Source organism: Taudactylus pleione, unplaced genomic scaffold (genome assembly GCF_031769625.1).
Source record: "Taudactylus pleione unplaced genomic scaffold, aTauple2 ptg000473l, whole genome shotgun sequence".
NCBI lineage: Eukaryota > Metazoa > Chordata > Amphibia > Anura > Myobatrachidae > Taudactylus > Taudactylus pleione.
This window is the reverse complement of record NW_028284875.1, coordinates 9,908,573-9,932,180: the sequence shown is the minus strand read 5'-3', so window position 1 is coordinate 9,932,180 and position 23,608 is coordinate 9,908,573. Positions and strand designations below refer to the sequence as shown.

Sequence of the window (23,608 nt, the reverse complement as noted above, 5' to 3'; positions counted from 1 at the left end):
TTTCTTCTGTGTTTGTGTGTGAAATGTATGCGCAGTAGCCACACCGGCATCCTCAAAGCAGCAGCTACAAGCATGCGTCTGTCTGTTGAAGGGTTGTGTAACCCTGAAAGTGCGCTCCACAAAAAATAAAAAATTATTTTTTTTCTGTCTTTGTGAATTATGTGGGCTGTAGCTGAACCGGCATCCTCAAAGCAGCAGCGACAATCGTGTGTCTGTCTGTTAAAGGGTGGTGTAACCCTCAAAGTGCGCTCCACAAAAAAGAAAAAATTCTTTTTTTTCTGTCTTTGTGAATTGTGAGGGCTGTAGCCACACCTGCATCCTCAAAGCAGCAGTGACAAGCGTGCGTCTGTCTGTTAAAGGATTACATCGGTGACAGCATCCAAGTAGGCATGTCAGACAGTCCGTACCTGTACTGGCAGCAAAAAGAGGCAATTTGGAGGCACCTGTACAAACTGGCTCTATTTTACCTGAGTTGCCCCGCTCCAGTGTGTACTCCGAAAGAGTGTTTAGTGCAGCCAGGAACCTTGTCAGCGAAAGGCGTAGGAGGTTGCTTCCACAAAATGTGGAGATGATGTTCATAAAAATGAATTATCAACTCTTCCAGGGAGACCAGCCTCCAGAATGTACAGAGGGACCTGTGGTGGTGGATTCCAGCGGGGACGAATTAATACTCTGTGAGGATGAGGATGTACACAACACTGAAGAGGGTGAGGAATCGGTGGATGAGGAGGATGAGGATGACATCTTGTCTCCGTAGAGCCAGTTTGTGCAGGGACAGATTCATTGCCAGCTTGTTTTGTGGGTACCCAAACGAACCAATCATTTCAGCCACAGTTGTGTTGCAGACCCTGGTGCTGAAATGATTGGTTTGTTAACGTGTGCATGTCCTGTTTATACAACATAAGGGTGGGTGGGAGGGCCCAAGGACAATTCCATCTTCAACCTCTTTTTTTTCTTTGCATTATGTACTGTTTGGGGCCTAGTTTTCAGACTGCCATCCTGTCTGCCACTGCAGTGTCACTCCTAGATGGGCCACGTGTTTGTGCTGCCCACTCGTGTCGCTTAGCATAGTCATCCAGCTACCTCAGTGCAACCTTTAGGACATAAAAATACTATTGTGAGGTGTGAGGTGTTCCAAATAGACTGGAAATTAGTGGAAATTAAGGTTATTGAGGTTAATAATAGCATAGGAGCAGAAAAACCCACAAATTCTGTGATTTTAGCTGTTTTGATAAACAAAATATAGATTAGTTTTGAAAAATAAAAATATAGATCCAAAACACAAAACCCAGAACCCAAAACACGGAAGGGTGGTTTTAGCAAAACCAATCCAGATCCAAAACACAAAGAAAAATCCAGATCCAAAACCAAAACACGAAAAGTGGCCGGTGCACACCCCTAATTTTTACCATTATTACCCCTGTGCCCAAAGGCCAGGGGTGCGGGGAATAGCTCTGGGCTTCAGCCTAAACTTGGGTTTCAGGAGAGGGGGGACCCTTTCTTGGGGGGATCCCCACCTCCCCTGAGATCCCTGACTTGGGATGACTGGCTTGTGGTGTTAATGCTTTGGCCATGGAGACACGGAGATAGAGTCTCCTGGCTGTGGCATTACATACAGGTCGGTTTGTGTCCGGTGCTGGTTTTCAATATAGGGGGACCCTTTAGATATTGTTTTCATGCAGAAACATATTCAAATCACACTGATCTGTGTATGTTTCTGGCAAACTCGCTGCTCAGGAGTTGGAGTGTTTGAAACTTCAATCTATTAGCAAGTTTGCTACAATCTCACTGAAGATTGTAATCTTGTTTCTTTGTAAATTCCCAAGTTGTATCTTTTCCATGAAAAGTACTTCAGAGATTGGCCGATGGTGAGTTGTTTCAAGTTTGCAAATTTACCCAAGTATTACCAGTGGGAAGAGAAAAATATCGAGTTTATCTTTAGGAAATTTGCTAGTTCAAAAAAATGGCTAAACTCACCCGATATTGCCATCTCGTCAAAACGGGAATCTTAGTAAATTTACCTCTTATGCCGCTTATTCACTAGGCGATTAAATTGAGCGATTGAATGCAACCAATTTTATCGTTCAATCGCTCATTAAATGTTCACAAATCGGCCATGAAAATGCAGAATATGACCAGCGATGCGTGTTCCCGCTAGTCGCTTTCGACATCAATCATTGCCTGAACATGCTGGTCAATCTACTGATAATGACAGATTGGGCATGTTCGGGGATGAGGGAGGGTGCCTGCACTGAACGACATATGGTTCAGTGTAGGCACTACAGGGGATGAGGAATGACTGTACGATTACAATGTTATAATCGTACTGTCGTTCCACTATCTGTTAGTGGATACGCACCTTTAGAGTGCTGAAGATACATGTGCCTCAGAAATACAGGGGGCTAGTAAGTATGCTAACTTTCCCCCTCTACCCCCCTGACCCTATTCCTCCCCCATTGGTGCCTAACCCTAACCTCCCCCCCGTTATGCCTAACCGCAACCTTCCACTGGTGGTGCCTAAACCTAACCCCCCATTCCCGCACCCTAAGCCTAACCCTAAACTCCCACCATGGGTGCCTAACCCTAACCCCTCCTCCCCACAGCCTAACCCTAACCCTTCCCGGTCAGTGCCTAACCTACCCCGGCAGGTCCCTAAACTTAACCACCCCCATCCCTGGCCTAACCCTAACCCGCAAACTTACCTTTGGGATGAGGGCGGTCGGGATGGCGACATCGGTATCTTGATCCTGGCTTACGGCTTCCCGTCCACTGGCATCTTGACTGGATCCCTCGTTGGACCATTGAAGAAGCACTTTGGTGGTAGGCGATTTGCACCCGATGCTGAAGTTCAGCAAGCCTGGCTTCATGCACTTGATACTAATTTCTTCTATCCTATTGAATACATTTACCTACATATCTATCTATCTATTTATCTATCTATCTATCTATCTATCTATGTTTGACTCTACCTGTATGTATGTGTGTGTCTATATGAAACCCTGTCTGTATACTGTATATGTGTGTATTTCTATATGTACAGTATCTGTATATATGTGTGTGTCTTTATATGTAACCCTGCCTGTGTATATGTGTGTCTCTATATGTATCCCTGCCTGTATGTGTGTCTCTATATGTAACCCTGCCTGTGTATATATATGTGTATCTGTATGTAAGCCTGCCTTTATGTGTGTCTATATATGTAACACTGCCTCTATATGTGTGTACATGTCTCTATTGTATATGTAACTCTGCATATGTAACATCATCTACAAGCACCCACTGAGAGATGGAAGACCTGGGTCCGGTGTGAATGGTGATGACCCGGGAATAACCCAGGTCTATCCGCCGGTGTGAAATGTGGTAAGTACTGAAACCCCGGCTTCTATCTGAGTTTAGTGTCCTGGGTTAGAGCTGGGTTAAAGCCGGGGTTTCTGTCTCAAAGTGGTATTAAGGGCCTATTGTTTGAGAAGGAAATATGTTTTATACTTATTGAACTTTGGAGATATGTTTTAATAAATCATTTTAAATAGCAAGAATTTTTTTGACCATTTCTACCTCACTTTGGAGTTTTCTCATATTTGTTTCATGCTCCTGAAGATGAAAGGAAAGTCCTAAATGAGAAGGAAAGGGGCTGAAAGATATGTATGAAGGCTGATTGAAAAGTAATGAGATTGATTTTTTTATTCAGAATCAGATGACTCCACAGGATCTGAACATTTTTCTTTTTCAAAGTAGTGTCCTTTAACAATCATTACATTTTTTGCAGCGTTTCAACAACAATTCACAGACATGCAGTAGACTGTTTTGTGACATCACTTTGTGTTGCAGCTGTGGCATTTTTCACTTCATCATCTGTTGAGAACTTCTTGCCACGCAGTTGCTTTTTCAGGGTTGGGAATGCCAAGAAATCACAGGGCGGAAAGTCCGGGCTATATGGAGGGTGTTCCAGTGCAGTCAGTCAGTGCTGCCAATGCAACAGCAGCAACATGTTGTCGGGCTTTGTCTTGAAGCAAAAACCACTGTTTCTTCAGCAAATTTCCATCCTCGTGGCTCCACACAAATGGGTTTTCAGGATTTTGCATAATATCACCATTAATTGTCTGTCCATGGGGAACCAGTGCTGTAGGATCATACCGTGAGCATCAAAGAACAGCAGAAGCATGACTTTACACTCCAAAGGAATCACACAAAATTTTTGGGCAGAGGCGAATTCAAGTGTATCCATACAATGGACTGTTGGATTCCGGATCTTAATGACGAATCCACATTTTGTCACATGTCACAATTGATGTCAGGAAATCGGGTATCCTCTCCGACATTCGAACAGTGTACTTGCACGAATCAACTCGTCGCCGCATCTGCTCTTCTGTGACATTTCTGGGTACCCACCTGGCACACATTCAATTAATTTTCAGTTCCTTTGTCAAAATACGCTGAACCTATTCGAATGAGATGCCAAGTGAAGCTGAAAGTTTGCATAAAGTTAACCTTCTGTCATTTTGCAACATCTCCTCAGCCTCGGCAATCTTGACATCTGTAACCACGGTGGATGGTCTCCCAGAACGTGCTTTGTCAGTAACTAGAGTATTACCCTCTTTGAAGTGCTTCCACCACCGAAATACTGCAGCACGGCTAATTGTTTCTCCACTGTATGCTTGCAGTAACATTTCATGTGTTTTATTTCCGCTTTTTTCAAATTTGAATCACACATCTCTGACACAATCTCACAGACATGTCTTCCTCATCTGCCATGATGAAACCTACGAAGATCTTCCAGTCGCTGTGACAAAACAAAAAAGACTACGGCAGTCCAACCGGAGGTTCGGACACATCAATGTATGAGCTTCAGAAATAACCAGCATAGCATTGCCACATCCAGGACTGCCATCAGAAATTGTGGGGCCCAGTACTGACAAAATAGGCAAGGCCTCCTCTGGGGTATAAGGTAGACTTGGGTGGAGCTTTGGATAATGTGGGAGGAGCTACTTGTAGGATGGTGCATCAATTGGTGCATAAACCAGAGATGCTAGACATGGTGGAGGGGGGTACAGGGCAGGGAAGCATGGACATTACTGGGGGGCATAGGGCAGGGAAAGCTGGCCAAGTGGGGGCACTGGACTGGCAAGAGTGGACTGGCAAAGGACAGGGAAGGCCGGCTGGACTAGGGAGAGGCAGGGCAGAGAAGGCAGGCAGGCTGGACATGGGGTGATGCAGGGAAGACTGGCTGGACTGGGGCAGGGAAGACAGGCTGGCTAGCAGGACTAGGAGGGGGCAGTGCAGGGAAGGTTAGCTGGATTGAGGGAGAGGCAGGGAAGGCAGGCTGGCTAAACTAGAGGGGTGGCTGGACTGGGGTGCGGTGGGCAGGGAAGGAAGGCTGGCTGGACTGGGAAGGGGAGGGGGCTTAGGGAAGGCTGGCTATACTGGGGGAGGGGTAGGGAAAGCAGGCAGGCTGAATGGAATGGGGGTTGGGGGCTGGGCAGGGAAGGCTGGCTAGACTGGAGATGGGGGGGCAGACAGGCAAGGCTGGCTGGAATGGGGGCCTGCAGGGAAGGCTGGCTAGACTGGGGGGGCAGTGCAGGGAAGGCAGGATGGCTGGCTGGACTGGGGTGCGGGGAAGGCTGGCTGGACTGGGGGAAAGTGCAGGGAAGGCAGGGTGGCTGGCTGGACTGGGGGGTGGGCAGGCTGGCTGAACTGTGGAACAGTGCAGGAAAGGATGGCTAGACTGGGGGACAGTGCAGGGAAGGCAGGATGGCTGGCTGGACTGGGGAGCAGTGCAGGGAAGGATGGCTAGACTAGTGGACAGTGCAGGGAAGACAGGGTGGCTGGCTGGACTGGGGGGCAGTGCAGGGAAGGATGGCTAGACTGGGGGACAGTGCAGGGAAGGCAGGATGGTTGGCTGGACTGGGGGGCAGTGCAGGGAAGGATGGCTAGACTGGAAGACAGTGCAGGGAAGGCAGGGTGGTTGGCTGGACTGGGGGGCAGTGCAGGGAAGGATGGCTAAACTGAGGGACAGTGCAGGGAAGGCAGGATGGCTGGCTTGACTGGAGGGGCATTGCAGGTAAGGCTGGCTGGTCTCGAGGGGGGAAAAAGGCAGGATCAACATACCCACTCTTTTTACTGGGCGGCAGGCAGGGAGAGAGATCATCAGCACTGCGGCATGTGAACTATGGAGCTGGCCATGAGCCAGTCATAGCTCGCTTAATGGGCACCAATCAGTAGCAGCTGCTCGGATTGGTTGCCATTCTGCAAGCTACGATTGGCTCATGGCCAGCTCCGTAGTTCACATGCTGCAGTGCTGATGATCTTCCTTGCCAGCTTGCTGCTGCCACCTGGGCCCCCTCTCTATCCGGGCCTGGGACTGTGGGCCCGGCAGTCCCCCCCTGATGGCGGCTCTGGCCACATCTGCCTATGGGACAGAAAAATAGAGGAGGGTCTTTGTTCCAGCATTGTGACCTGTGTTGCAGCCAACTTTCAAAGAAACCTATATGTGCACAAAGCAAGAAATTTTGAATGTGAGTGTGAGGTAAAAGAGGATCCCTAGACATGAGGGTTTCGATAATTCACATTGAGAACACACATATTGTGTTGGACTTGGATATCGGAGATATTATATTTGTGCATCAAATCCAGTTTCGGATTAATTGTATATTTAGTGCCATTTACAAACTACCCCATTTCTGTTGTTTTAGGGTTTATGTCAGTGGTTGGTGATCTTCAAGGGGATAGTGTTGTAAAAGGCTATCATCTTTATGCGCCTTTGTGGAAGTTCACACTTTTTCTGTGTCTAAGAAGATCAGATCTGCTGTTATATAGAGGGTTTTCAAATTAAACCAGACTTAATAGTGACTGTGCTTTTACTAATCAATATAATGTTAAAGAATTATTCTTGTGCTTATGACCTGGTTGGATGTAAGTGTATCTGTACATGTTACTGGTGCAGAGCAGAATGCATCTTAAGATACCTCCAGCTCAGCATATGGATGTAAGTACACAATTTTTGGTGTGTTGCAATCTGTCCTTTTTTAATGTGTATATATACAGTATATAATATATATATATATATATTTTTTTTTTTTCAGCCTCAGCAGCTTTGTTTTAAAAATATTAAATGCTTACCTTTATCGTGATTTTGTTGGAGCACTAGTGATGAGATAAGATTTCCCCATATTCCCGATGTCTGGTGAATTAAAAAGAATACTCCAAAGTAATGGTTCACAACATCCATTTTTTTCTTGCCCATCCTCTCTGCATACCTAAATCCATGTGTAGTCAGATAGGTACATTTTGCTGCCCATAGCGGTCCCCCTCCAAATCCCAAAATTGCAGATGTGATTATTATACTGTACCTTAAAAAGGATACAAGACAATAAACCTATGTGAAATAGTATTTTGTTTTCATTAAAGTGCAGGTTAATTACATGTTATGTTTATATTTTATTTTCAATACATACTAACATGGTTTTACACACGTACAAAGTCACAATTAAAGTAAACACAATGAAACTTGGAGTTAGGAAAAGCCACCGCCACTCAAATCGGAGTCCATTTTACACAGATTCATACTCAGTTGCACACAGATGTACAAATGTCACACATCAAATTGATCAGTGTAATCTAATTTGTTGCTCCCGGTTGTTTTATTTCTGTGAATAAGATGCACATTGTGAGCAAGAAAGGTGCCTGTTACGGCAGAGTTTACCCAGGACCTGGTATTTGAGGGGCTATTTGGCACAACTGTAAAAGGGCAGACCTGTAGCAGACAGCCAGTGAGAGCTGTGAGGGGAGGGAGGGGCAGGGTCTCCGTACAGCTCTCTAAAGCACAGCTACTAGACACTCACTTGTCAGCATTATATAAATAAAACATTGTGCATATCAATGGCAGACCAAAAGTCAGTTTTACGAGTAATTCTTGATTTCAATTTGAAGAAAAGGGAGGATGAAAGAACAGACCAAAATATGAAGAAAGTATTTAGTGGAACACATACAAAACATGCAAACATACAACACTGGATAAAATAAATGTAAAATACTCAGAGAAAAGTAATCACAGCAAAAACTATATAAACAATAATTTGTAACAGTGGCTGATTGAAAAGTCTGTAGTCCCATATTTTGCTACATTACCTCATTGTGCATCCACCTGCAACAATCATCTTATTTATGAAAATTAATTTCCAGTTATATTTAAATATTTATATGTAAAATATATTTCAGTACCAGTTTGCTTGAAAATTCCCAATAGAATAGGTAATATAACAGCACATTGAGGCCACAATTGTCCATTTGCATCCAATTTTCTTAATAATGATGGGTGGAAGAAAAAGTGAAGACACGATAAGACATCCATAGATGACGCTCAATGATGCGACACCCAGGCCTTTCTCAGGGTTCAGGCTGCTCTGTAGAAAAAAGTAAATACAATTTTTATTTTACCTACCTGGTAATTCCTTTTTGGTTAATGAACAGTGGGGGATTTTTACCTAGCCCCCTTAGTAAAATACGCTATCCCCATGACTGCCTGGCCGTGACTTTGGCTTCCCATTGGAAATGCTTTCTGCTAATCACACGCTGCACAGGCAATTCCAGGGAAGGTGCTTTTCTGGACTGTAATTAGAAGAGAGCTAATAGGAAGCCACTCACTTGCTATTACGGGAGCCAGACCTAGTTTCTAGGGGCTGCAGCCAATGCAGTCCCTAGAAGCTGGTTTGTTGTTTTGTGTTGTCGTGCATGTGTAAACTGCCTGGAATAACAAGGTAAAAGCCACCACTGTTTGTGAATATTTCTGCAAACACAAATTTTGTTGGACTATGGAGAGCCCTACTGCACTGTCTCCATCTTTACCCATAAGGTGAAGCAATGACCTTTAACAAGATGGCCGCTTTCTGTACTTCTGCGCATGTTGTTGGGGTGTTGTTGGGGTGTCCCTATTTTTTTTTTAAACTTTTTTTGACACTTCTTTTTTAAATGCCATTCCCAGGGGTGCAGGCTATTTTTTTTAAGCCTGCACCCCTAAACCCCAATTCTGCACTTTTTTTCCACACCTATTCAATGGTGAAAAGTTATCCCCGTTTTTTATCAAAGACTTTTCGAACCTGCGAAAAGTCTTTGAAATTGAATACGGTGTATAACTAAAACCTGCGATAATGACATCATAGGTGCGATCTTAACGCAAAAATTGAGTTTTTGCTCAAATATTGAATACCCCTAATAGTAACAAAGTGAATATGTGCAATGCAGATGAAAACATAGTAACAAAGTGAATATGTGCAATGCAGATGAAAACATAGTAACAAAGTGAATATGTGCAATGCAGATGAAAACATAGTAACAAAGTGAATATGTGCAATGCAGATGGAAACATAATAACAAAGTGAATATGTGCAATGCAGATGAAAACATAGTAACAAAGTGAATATGTGCAATGCAGATGGAAACATAATAACAAAGTGAATATGTGCAATGCAGATGAAAACATAGTAACAAAGTGAATATGTGCAATGCAGATGAAAACAGTAACAAAGTGGATATATGCAATGCAGATGAAAACATAGTAAAGTGAATATGTGCAATGCAGATTAAAATATAGTAACAAAGTGAATATGTGCAATGCAGATGAAAACATAGTAAAGGGAATATATGTAATGCAGATTAAAATATAGTAACAAAGTGAATATGCGCAATGCAGATGAAAACAGTAACAAAGTGAATATGTGCAATGCAGATGAAAACATAGTAACAAAGTGAATATGTGCAATGCAGATAAAAACAGCAACAAAGTGAATATGTGCAATACAGATAAAAACATACTAGCAAAGTGAATATGTGCAATGCAGATGAAAACATAGCAAAGTGAATATGTGCAATGCAGATGAAAACATAGTAACAAAGTGAATATGTGCAATGCAGATGAAAACATAGTAAAGGGAATATGTGCAATGCAGATGAAAACATAGCAAAGTGAATATGTGCAATGCAGATGAAAACATAGTAACAAAGTGAATATGTGCAATGCAGATGAAAACATAGTAAAGGGAATATGTGCAATGCAGATGAAAACATAGTAGCAAAGTGAATATGTGCAATACAGATGAAAAGATAGTAAAGTGAATATGTGGAATGCAGATGAAAACATAGTAACAAAGTGAATATGCGCAATGCAGATGAAAACAGTAACAAAGTGAATATGTGCAATGCAGATGAAAACATAGTAACAAAGTGAATATGTGCAATGCAGATGAAAACATAGTAACAAAGTGAATATATGTAATGCAGATGAAAACATAGTAACAAAGTCAATATGTGCAATGCAGATGAAAACATAGTAACAAAGTGAATATGCGCAATGCAGATGAAAACAGTAACAAAGTGAATATGTGCAATGCAGACGAAAACATAGTAACAAAGTGAATATGTGCAATGCAGATGAAAACATAGTAGCAAAGTGAATATGTGCAATGCAGATGAAAACATAGTAACAAAGTGAATATGTGCAATGCAGATGAAAACATAGTAACAAAGTGAATATGTGCAATGCAGATGAAAACAGTAACAAAGTGAATATGTGCAATGCAGATGAAAACATAGTAAAGTGAATATGTGGAATGCAGATGAAAACATAGTAACAAAGTGAATATGCGCAATGCAGATGAAAACAGTAACAAAGTGAATATGTGCAATGCATATGAAAACATAGTAACAAAGTGAATATGTGCAATGCAGATGAAAACATAGTAACAAAGTGAATATATGTAATGCAGATGAAAACATAGTAACAAAGTCAATATGTGCAATGCAGATGAAAACATAGTAACAAAGTGAATATGCGCAATGCAGATGAAAACAGTAACAAAGTGAATATGTGCAATGCAGACGAAAACATAGTAACAAAGTGAATATGTGCAATGCAGATGAAAACATAGTAGCAAAGTGAATATGTGCAATGCAGATGAAAACATAGTAACAAAGTGAATATGTGCAATGCAGATGAAAACATAGTAACAAAGTGAATATGTGCAATGCAGATGAAAACAGTAACAAAGTGAATATGTGCAATGCAGATGAAAACATAGTAAAGTGAATATGTGCAATGCAGATGAAAACATAGTAACAAAGTGAATATGTGCAATGCAGATGAAAACATAGTAAAGTGAATATGTGCAATGCAGATGAAAACATAGTAACAAAGTGAATATGCGCAATGCAGATGAAAACAGTAACAAAGTGAATATGTGCAATGCAGATGAAAACATAGTAACAAAGCGAATATGTGCAATGCAGATAAAAACAGCAACAAAGTGAATATGTGCAATACAGATGAAAACATACTAGAAAAGTGAATATGTGCAATGTAGATGAAAACATAGTAAAGTGAATATGTGCAATGCAGATGAAAACATAGTAAAGTGAATATGTGCAATGCTGATGAAAACATAGTAGCAAAGTGAATATGTGCAATGCAGATGAAAACATAGTAAAGTGAATATGTGGAATGTAGATGAAAACATAGTAACAAAGTGAATATGCGCAATGTAGATGAAAACAGTTACAAAGTGAATATATGTAATGCAGATTAAAACATAGTAACAAAGTGAATATGTGCAATGCAGATGAAAACATAGTAACAAAGTGAATATGTGCAATGCAGATGAAAACATAGTAACAAAGTGAATATGTGTAATGCAGATGAAAATAGTAACAAAGTGAATATGTGCAATGCAGATGAAAACATAGTAAAGTGAATATGTGCAATGCAGATGAAACAGTAACAAAGTGAATATGTGCAATGCAGATGAAAACATAGTAAAGGGAATATGTGCAATGCAGATGAAAACATAGTAGCAAAGTGAATAAGTGCAATACAGATGAAAAGATAGTAAAGTGAATATGTGTAATGCAGATGAAAACATAGTAACAAAGTGAATATGCGCAATGCAGATGAAAACAGTAACAAAGTGAATATGTGCAATGCAGATGAAAACATAGTACCAAAGTGAATATGTGCAATGCAGATGAAAACATAGTAACAAAGTGAATATATGTAATGCAGATGAAAACATAGTAACAAAGTCAATATGTTCAATGCAGATGAAAACATAGTAACAAAGTGAATATGTGCAATGCAGACGAAAACATAGTAACAAATGAATATGTGCAATGCAGATGAAAACATAGTAGCAAAGTGAATATGTGCAATGCAGATGAAATCATAGTAACAAAGTGAATATGTGCAATGCAGATGAAAACATAGTAACAAAGTGAATATGTGCAATGCAGATGAAAACAGTAACAAAGTGAATATGTGCAATGCAGATGAAAACATAGTAAAGTGAATATGTGCAATGCAGAAGAAAACATAGTAGCAAAGTGAATATGTGCAATGCAGATGAAAACATAGTAAAGTGAATATGTGCAATGCAGATGAAAACATAGAAACAAAGTGAATATGCGCAATGCAGATGAAAATAGTAACAAAGTGAATATGTGCAATGCAGATGAAAACATAGTAACAAAGCGAATATGTGCAATGCAGATAAAAACAGCAACAAAGTGAATATGTGCAATACAGATGAAAACATACTAGAAAAGTGAATATGTGCAATGCAGATGAAAACATAGTAAAGTGAATATGTGCAATGCAGATGAAAACATAGTAAAGTGAATATGTGCAATGCAGATGAAAACATAGTAGCAAAGTGAATATGTGCAATGCAGATGAAAAAATAGTAAAGTGAATATGTGGAATGCAGATGAAAACATAGTAACAAAGTGAATATGCGCAATGTAGATGAAAACAGTTACAAAGTGAATATGTGCAATGCAGATGAAAACAGTAACAAAGTGAATATGTGCAATGCAGATGAAAACATAGTAACAAAGTGAATATATGTAATGCAGATTAAAACATAGTAACAAAGTCAATATGTGCAATGCAGATGAAAACATAGTAACATAGTGAATATGTGCAATGCAGATGAAAATATTGTAACAAAGTGAATATGTGCAATGCAGATAAAAACATAGTACCAAAGTGAATATGTGCAATGCAGATGAAAACATAGTAACAAAGTGAATATATGTAATGCAGATGAAAACATAGTAACAAAGTCAATATGTGCAATGCAGATGAAAAAACACAGAAACAAAGTGAATATGCGCAATGCAGATTAAAACAGTAACAAAGTGAATATGTGCAATGCAGACGAAAACATAGTAACAAAGTGAATATGTGCAATGCAGATGAAAACATAGTAGCAAAGTGAATATGTGCAATGCAGATGAAATCATAGTAACAAAGTGAATATGTGCAATGCAGATGAAAACATAGTAACAAAGTGAATATGTGCAATGCAGATGAAAACAGTAACAAAGTGAATATGTGCAATGCAGATGAAAACATAGTAAAGTGAATATGTGCAATGCAGATGAAAACATAGTAGCAAAGTGAATATGTGCAATGCAGATGAAAACATAGTAAAGTGAATATGTGCAATGCAGATGAAAACATAGAAACAAAGTGAATATGCGCAATGCAGATGAAAATAGTAACAAAGTGAATATGTGCAATGCAGATGAAAACATAGTAACAAAGCGAATATGTGCAATGCAGATAAAAACAGCAACAAAGTGAATATGTGCAATACAGATGAAAACATACTAGAAAAGTGAATATGTGCAATGCAGATAAAAACATAGTAAAGTGAATATGTGCAATGCAGATGAAAACATAGTAAAGTGAATATGTGCAATGCAGATGAAAACATAGTAGCAAAGTGAATATGTGCAATGCAGATGAAAAAATAGTAAAGTGAATATGTGGAATGCAGATGAAAACATAGTAACAAAGTGAATATGCGCAATGTAGATGAAAACAGTTACAAAGTAAATATGTGCAATGCAGATGAAAACAGTAACAAAGTGAATATGTGCAATGCAGATGAAAACATAGTAACAAAGTGAATATATGTAATGCAGATTAAAACATAGTAACAAAGTCAATATGTGCAATGCAGATGAAAACATAGTAACAAAGTGAATATGTGCAATGCAGATGAAAACATAGTAACAAAGTGAATATGTGTAATGCAGATGAAAATAGTAACAAAGTGAATATGTGTAATGCAGATGAAAATAGTAACAAAGTGAATATGTGTAATGCAGATGAAAACATAGTAAAGTGAATATGTGCAATGCAGATGAAACAGTAACAAAGTGAATATGTGCAATGCAGATAAGAAAAATGTTAGAAAAGTGAATATGTGCAATGCAGATGAAAACATAGTAACATAGTGAATATGTGCAATGCAGATGAAAATATTGTAACAAAGTGAATATGTGCAATGCAGATAAAAACAGCAACAAAGTGAATATGTGCAATACAGATAAAAACATACTAGCAAAGTGAATATGTGCAATGCAGATGAAAACAGTAACAAAGTGAATATGTGCAATGCAGATGAAAACATAGTAACAAAGTGAATATGTGCAATGCAGATGAAAACAGTAAAGTGAATATGTGCAATGCAGATGAAAACATAGTAGCAAAGTGAATATGTGCAATGCAGATGAAAACATAGTAAAGTGAATATGTGGAATGCAGATGAAAACATAGTAACAAAGTGAATATGCGCAATGTAGATGAAAACAGTAACAGTGAATATGTGCAATGCAGATGAAAACAGTAACAAAGTGAATATGTGCAATGCAGATGAAAACATAGTAACAAAGTGAATATATGTAATGCAGATGAAAACATAGTAACAAAGTGAATATGTGCAATGCAGATGAAAACATAGTAACAAAGTGAATATGTGCAATGCAGATGAAAACATAGTATCAAAGTGAATATGTGCAATGCAGATGAAAACATAGTAACAAAGTGAATATGTGCAATGCAGATGAAAACATAGTAACAAAGTGAATATGTGCAATGCAGATGAAAACAGTAACAAAGTGAATATGTGCAATGCAGATGAAAACATAGTAAAGTGAATATTTGCAATGCAGATGAAACAGTAACAAAGTGAATATGTGCAATGCAGATAAGAAAAATGTTAGAAAAGTGAACATCTGCAATGCAGATGAAAACATAGTAACAAAGTGAATATGTGTAATGCAGATTAAAACAGTAACAAAGTGAGTATGTGCAATGCAGATGAAAACATAGTAACAAAGTGAATATGTGCAATGCAGATGAAAACATAGTAACAAAGTGAATATTTGCAATGCAGATGAAAACATAGTAACAAAGTGAATATGTGCAATGCAGATGAAAACAGTAACAAAGTGAATATGTGCAATGCAGATGAAAACAGTAACAAAGTGAATATGTGCAATGCAGATGAAAACAGTAACAAAGTGAATATGTGCAATGCAGATGAAAACATAGTAACAAAGTGAATATGTGCAATGCAGATGAAAACAGTAACAAAGTGAATATTTGCAATGCAGATGAAAACAGTAACAAAGTGAATATGTGCAATGCAGATGAAAACAGTAACAAAGTGAATATGTGCAACGCAGTTGGAAACATAGTAGCATAGTGAATATGTGCAAAGCAGATGGACACATAGTAACAAAGTGAATATGTGCAATGCAGATGAAAACATAGTAACAAAGTGAATGTGTGCAATGCAGATGGAAACATAGTAACAAAGTGAATATGTTCAATGCAGATAAAAACATAGTAACAAAGTGAATATGTACAATGCAGATGAAAACAGTAACAAAGTGAATATGTGCAATGCAGATGAAAACAGTAACATAGTGAATATGTGTAATGCAGATGAAAACATAGTAACAAAGTGAATATGTGCAATGCAGATGAAAACATAGTAACAAAGTGAATATGTGCAATGCAGATGAAAACATAGTAGCAAAGTGAATATGTGCAATGCAGATGAAAACATAGTAGCAAAGTGAATATGTGCAATGCAGATGAAAACATAGTATCAAAGTGAATATGCGCAATGCAGATGGAAACATAGTAACAAAGTGAATATGCTCAATGCAGATAAAAATATAGTAACAAAGTGAATATGTGCAATGCAGATGAAAACAGTAACAAAGTGAATATATGTAATGCAGATGAAAACAGTAACAAAGTGAATATGTGCAATGCAGATGAAAACAGTAACAAAGTGAATATATGTAATGCAGATGAAAACAGTAACAAAGTGAATATGTGCAATGCAGATGAAAACAGTAACATAGTGAATATGTGCAATGCAGATGAAAACATAGTAACAAAGTGAATATGTGTAATGCAGATGAAAATAGTAACAAAGTGAATATGTGTAATGCAGATGAAAACATAGTAAAGTGAATATGTGCAATGCAGATGAAACAGTAACAAAGTGAATATGTGCAATGCAGATAAGAAAAATGTTAGAAAAGTGAATATGTGCAATGCAGATGAAAACATAGTAACAAAGTGAATATGTGTAATGCAGATTAAAACAGTAACAAAGTGAGTATGTGCAATGCAGATGAAAACATAGTAACATAGTGAATATGTGCAATGCAGATGAAAATATTGTAACAAAGTGAATATGTGCAATGCAGATAAAAACAGCAACAAAGTGAATATGTGCAATACAGATAAATACATACTAGCAAAGTGAATATGTGCAATGCAGATGAAAACAGTAACAAAGTGAATATGTGCAATGCAGATGAAAACATAGTAACAAAGTGAATATGTGCAATGCAGATGAAAACAGTAAAGTGAATATGTGCAATGCAGATGAAAACATAGTAGCAAAGTGAATATGTGCAATGCAGATGAAAACATAGTAAAGTGAATATGTGGAATGCAGATGAAAACATAGTAACAAAGTGAATATGCGCAATGTAGATGAAAACAGTAACAGTGAATATGTGCAATGCAGATGAAAACAGTAACAAAGTGAATATGTGCAATGCAGATGAAAACATAGTAACAAAGTGAATATATGTAATGCAGATGAAAACATAGTAACAAAGTGAATATGTGCAATGCAGATGAAAACATAGTAACAAAGTGAATATGTGCAATGCAGATGAAAACATAGTATCAAAGTGAATATGTGCAATGCAGATGAAAACATAGTAACAAAGTGAATATGTGCAATGCAGATGAAAACATAGTAACAAAGTGAATATGTGCAATGCAGATGAAAACAGTAACAAAGTGAATATGTGCAATGCAGATGAAAACATAGTAAAGTGAATATTTGCAATGCAGATGAAACAGTAACAAAGTGAATATGTGCAATGCAGATAAGAAAAATGTTAGAAAAGTGAACATGTGCAATGCAGATGAAAACATAGTAACAAAGTGAATATGTGTAATGCAGATTAAAACAGTAACAAAGTGAGTATGTGCAATGCAGATGAAAACATAGTAACAAAGTGAATATGTGCAATGCAGATGAAAACATAGTAACAAAGTGAATATTTGCAATGCAGATGAAAACATAGTAACAAAGTGAATATGTGCAATGCAGATGAAAACAGTAACAAAGTGAATATGTGCAATGCAGATGAAAACAGTAACAAAGTGAATATGTGCAATGCAGATGAAAACAGTAACAAAGTGAATATGTGCAATGCAGATGAAAACATAGTAACAAAGTGAATATGTGCAATGCAGATGAAAACAGTAACAAAGTGAATATTTGCAATGCAGATGAAAACAGTAACAAAGTGAATATGTGCAATGCAGATGAAAACAGTAACAAAGTGAATATGTGCAACGCAGTTGGAAACATAGTAGCATAGTGAATATGTGCAAAGCAGATGGACACATAGTAACAAAGTGAATATGTGCAATGCAGATGAAAACATAGTAACAAAGTGAATGTGTGCAATGCAGATGGAAACATAGTAACAAAGTGAATATGTTCAATGCAGATAAAAACATAGTAACAAAGTGAATATGTACAATGCAGATGAAAACAGTAACAAAGTGAATATGTGCAATGCAGATGAAAACAGTAACATAGTGAATATGTGTAATGCAGATGAAAACATAGTAACAAAGTGAATATGTGCAATGCAGATGAAAACATAGTAACAAAGTGAATATGTGCAATGCAGATGAAAACATAGTAGCAAAGTGAATATGTGCAATGCAGATGAAAACATAGTAGCAAAGTGAATATGTGCAATGCAGATGAAAACATAGTATCAAAGTGAATATGCGCAATGCAGATGGAAACATAGTAACAAAGTGAATATGCTCAATGCAGATAAAAATATAGTAACAAAGTGAATATGTGCAATGCAGATGAAAACAGTAACAAAGTGAATATATGTAATGCAGATGAAAACAGTAACAAAGTGAATATGTGCAATGCAGATGAAAACAGTAACATAGTGAATATGTGTAATGCAGATGAAAACATAGTAACAAAGGCCCTGATTCAGACCCTCTAGCGAGCGGCTGTCCGCTCGCAAGTGGGTCGATGGTCTGCACTGCGCTTGCGCACGATGGAGGGAGCTCCGTTGTGCGCATGCGCGAGACGCGACGAGCGAAGGACTTTCCTTCGCTCGTAGTGTCTGATCAAAGGGGGCGTGCTGTCGATGTTGATTGACAGCACGCCCCCTTTGGTGGGTGTGCCGGGGGCGTGCCTGCCAGACGGAGGCGTTCCCAAGGGAACGCCTACCGTCAGAAGCCGGCCCCACTGACATCACTAGTGATGTCAGTGGGAGTGATTTTTGGCTCTGATAGAGCCAAAATCACTCCTGGCCTTGCGGTTGAGAGACTCAACCGCAGGCTTCTGCTCGCAGTGGCGATGGTCGCGATGGTCAAGACCATCGTGACCATCATCCTGCACGCTCGTATATGCTGTGGGTGGTGACCCACAGCTATACGAGCGTCCAGGAGGACGCTCCATTTTAATGGAGGTGGGCCCTGATTCAGAGCGAGCACTCTGGTCAGAGCATCTGGCTCTGAATCAGGGCCAAAGTGAATATGTGCAATGCAGATGAAAACATAGTAACAAAGTGAATATGTCCAATGTAGATGAAAACATGTTTTGGGCTCAGTTTTGCTTTTGATTTTCTGGATTTCTTAAAATATTGATAAAAACAGCCAAAATCAGGTCACTTGGACTTGTTTTATTCCTATAGTATTATTACAGTACTAGTATTAACATCAATAACATTATATTCCTGTCATTTTCAGTCAACTTTAACCACCTCACATCCCACAATATTGTTTTCACCAGTATTGGCCAAAAGCTGCAGCTAGCTGGCTGGCTAAACTAAGCGACAGAGCAGCGGCACAAACACAAGGAAGTTTAAAAGAAGTTTTTTTTATTTTTGGCTGCATTTTCCATTTCCATTTGCATTTAGTGCATTGGGCCCATTCTCTTTATACACTTTCCTGTGTGAAATGGCACCTGAAATAAAGTTGGAGGGATTTACAGTACATTCAAGATTTATTTTTGAAATCAGAAATCGGAACTCCAAAAGTGATCCGAGCCGGGACTCAGTTCGACTCAGAACACCAAAGTTTGGGTGTTTTCGGTTTTCAGCATAACTGGACTGCTCAACTCTAATTTATTTGTGCGGCATTCTAATTCCAGCATGCTCTGACAACCATAAAGTGATTGGGCATGCTGGTGCAAATGGGCATATGGGAGGGTCTGACAGGCAAGTGGGGGGTCTGATGGGCATGTAAGGGGTCTGATGGCATACTGAGGGGTGACACCAAAGTGCCAACTCCTCCTCAGTGACAGGAGCTTGGTGCTGCACTGTAGCATTACTGTAGCTCCTGACAGTGTGGGAGCCGGCACTGCACACAGAGTGGTTCCCAGAAGCAGTCCGCACCTCCGGGTCTGCTGGAATTACTAAAACGAGGGTTAGGGCCGCGAGACCATGCCCCCTCCCCGCGAGGCCACACCCCCTGCCAGCTAGGTCACATCCCCTTTTTTCCACCGCACGGCTTCTCCGTGCGCACTACAACCCTCCCTGCATTGGATGTCACCACAGGGAGGGACGCCAATGCTGATGGGATATAGGCCCTCATTCAGAGCCGTTCGCTCTGAGCAGAGCGCACGCTCTGAATGAGGGCCGGGCTCCATTTTCATGGAGCGTCCTCCTGGACGCTCGTATAGCTGTTCGGTCACCACCCACAGGCTATACGAGCGTGCTTTGTGATGGCCGCGATGGTCGAGACCATCGCGACCATCGAAATTGCGAGCCGGAGCCTGCGGTTGAGGTTTTCAACTGCAAGCTCCGGAGTGATTTTGGCTCTATCAGAGCCAAAATCACTCCCACTGACATCACTAGTGATGTCAGTGGGCCGGCTTCTAACGGGAGGCGTTCCCATGGGAACGCCCCCGTCAGGTAGGCACGCCCCCGGCACGCCCACCAAAGGGGGCGTGCTGTCAATCAACATTGACAGCACGCCCCCTTTGATCGGACACAACGAGCAAAGGACTTTCCTTCGCTCGTCGCGTCTGGCGCATGCGCACGACGGAGCTCCCTCCGTCGTGCGCATGCTCAGTCCATAACATCGACCCACTTGCGAGCGGACAGCCGCTCGTGAGTGGGTCTGAATCAGGCCCATAGTTTTTTCCATAGAAATGTACTGTGCAAATGTTGCTTTTCAAAGCAAATTAAAAAAATAATATGTAATTTCTTTTCATAATTATTTAGCCACTGAGAGAACACACTATAGTATACCCTTTAAGACCAAACTTGCTTAGGTAGGAGAGTGTGGTCAGAGGGTGCCGAGCTAAGTTTGTGCCTAGGTTAAATAAATACTCATTCCTATGAGCCCCTATGCATTTAGCAAAACAAACACTGTTTCCTTGTACCCTGCATCGCCAGAAACATGTATAAAAAGAGTATGAAATGTAGCATTGTTTTCTATGCTTTCTCCTGAGATTAAAGCTAAATATTTTTGTGGTACTGTATATAGGAAGGCAGCACATTATAGTGTAAGTTTTGAAAACATTTTTTAAACAGGTAATTTCAAACCTGCACTTTGTGAGTGTATGTGCATTACTGAAAGGGCGAAGCAGTGTTTTGCTTTATATGAACTATTTATATGTCTGCCCCAATCTGATCTTCTACCTTCTGCTTCTCTCACTAAGGGGCCGATGTAACAAACCATTATTATTGAAAATCAGCAGAAACCTAACATATTTGGAGCATTTCTACATTAATTAAGTGCCCCTCTTATGTATTAAGAGAGTAATGCAGAAGATATCTGCTATGGTCCCTTTTTTTGTTTGTTATAAGAAAAATATTCCACACAATAACTTGCGCTCTGATTAACACATTCTCTTAAAATAAATCACAAAAGTGTAAGTAATTCAAAAAAAATATATTCATCCTAATGTTCACAGAGGTAGTAGAGGTTAAGAATTGACCATGAAAGAACAGAATAATTCCCACTTTTAAAGTTTCCTCTTGTTTGGAAGTCTGTAGAAAAAGAAATGTCTCCATTTCCCTTGCATATACTGTAGGTCATGGGAGACATAAGAAACAAAATATAGTGCAGTGATCCTTTCTCAATAGGAATATATAATACAGTATTGCACTTACAATAGACAAAGATAAAAAAGCATGATAAAATACTGCAAACAGGCAAAGCAGCTTTACAGGGTATAATCACCGCAGTTTCAGAGTAGAATTTGGGGTAGGATGGGTCAGGTTGCCGGATACAAGATCCACCTTGCAGGTATTTCAGTAGCAGCAATAGTCCATGGAGCTTCATACAAACAATGTGAGCTATGCTTAACATGTTTCTGACATTAATGGGTCCTTCATCAGAAGCAGTTTTTTATCTTTGACCTATATGCGAGGGAAAGGGAGACATTTGTTTGTCTACAGACTCACAAACAAGAGGAAACTTTAAAAGTGGGAATTATCTAGATCTGACTTCTAGTTCCGGCTGCTATGTAGATGGATGCAGCATGAGAGGCTAGTGAGCTGGCTCAAGCAAAAAATAGCAACTGTCAGTGGAAAATTCGGTGCTGATACCAGATAGTAAAGTTGATAGGAGGCGGGTGTCCGCCGGGAGTCTAGCCGATTGAAGGGTGACTGACCTGGGACGTGTGGATGGTAGTGACAGCCAGGGAGGGGGTGACATCCCCCCGGAGCTAGTGGTGAAGGAGAGTGGAGGGCGGACGTCCATGCGCTTGGTGCCGGGGAGAGACGTGTGGAGACATGGGCGGCGGTGACGGCTTGTTGGCTGGACCCCATGCTCCAGAGTCGGAGAGACACATATGCTGTTAGTGCAGGAGGCACTTGATTAAAGAGACTCCTGGAGGAGGTTGGGCGTCTGGACGTGTGGTGCTGGAGAGAGGCGCGTGGGCAGCTGGTGATGGTTGGTGAGCGGGACCCGGTGTTCCAAAGTCGGTGGAGCCGGAGAGTAAAGAAGGGCTGTCTGCCTGGAGGAATACACACGTGGTGCTGGTGGAGGAGGCACTTGACCAGCGGAGACTCCTGGAGGAGGTAGTGTGGTACATAGCAGTTGTGTGGTCAGAACTTGCCTGGAGGAGGTTGGAGACCAGAGGGGATATTCTGTGGATTATTTGCCTGGGGACTGGAGTGAGTGAGGAGATCCCCGAGGGTACGGGAGTGGTGTTGGCCTGAAACAGAGCTGGGGTGTGAGGGTAAACTGGTGAATGAAAGGAAAGGGAGACTGACTGGGATTAAGAAGACCTCAAATGGCTCCATAAAAGACATTGATAAAGAGCCTGTTTTGATAGGGGGACATATTTAAAGTCCCAAAGGTATGGGATTAGTCAAAGGATAAAGTAAAGCCAAAAACTAGCTAAAAGGGAAGCAGGAAGAGAGACTGCAATAACCTCATATAAAGTATATGGAAAAATATTTGATAAGCCCAATGCCAGGCAAACAGTGAAAATAGATAAAGGGAGGGCAACACATACACCCATACCTAAAATGGTAACAGGAATGTACCCTCAAACTGCAACTAAAACCAGCTCAATCTTATCATCGCCAGAAACCAGTGGAAGTATGCCGCCACTATCATATGTAGTTCAAGCAATAAAAGAGACAGTAAGTCCTTTATTAAAATAACAAGTGAAAGAGCAGAATGAGATAGTACAGCAAGCTCTCAATGAGATAAAAGAGAAAATGACCCAGATGAATCAAGCAATTGCAGTGGTGGAGCAGCCAACAGGGGAACATTTTGAAGATATATCGAGTATAAAAGTCCTAACAAGAGACTTACAAAGATCAGAAAAACTAATTTGGTCTAAAATAGATGACATCGAAAATAGATCAAGGAGGAACAATTTACAAATATTAGGATTATCTGAAGAAATAAAGGGTCCAACACTGTACCAATTTTTGAGAGAGACGCTCCCAGAACTGTTTAAAGTTCAAGACCAATGTAGAGATATGGTGATAGAGAGGGCACATCGAATGGGACCAGCAAGAGGTCTGGAAGAGAAGAAGCCAAAAATGGTTTTACTCAAATGCTTGAACTTTTTGCATAAAGAGATTATCTGGAGTGCATCAAGCAAGAATAGAGAAATTGTATGGAATGAGGCCAAATTAATAATATTTAAAGATTACTCTGCAGAGTTAGGAAGGACAAGGAAGGCATTTGCTCCAATATGTACAAATCTGTTTAAGATGGGAC

General features: G+C 40.0%; 1 protein-coding gene across 1 annotated transcript in view; it reads right to left on the bottom strand.

The window, feature by feature from the left end:
• The window catches only part of LOC148503967 (N-acetylglucosamine transporter UNC93A-like), a 125,040-nt gene that overhangs the window by 79,583 nt on the left and 21,849 nt on the right, over positions 1 to 23,608 (bottom strand). The window contains exons 2-3 of the mRNA XM_088448994.1: positions 8,218 to 8,399; positions 7,117 to 7,346 (exon numbers count right to left, since the gene is read on the bottom strand). Coding sequence (XP_088305120.1) covers positions 7,117 to 7,346; positions 8,218 to 8,399 — 412 coding nt within the window. The remainder of the gene's footprint in view (positions 1 to 7,116; positions 7,347 to 8,217; positions 8,400 to 23,608) is intronic.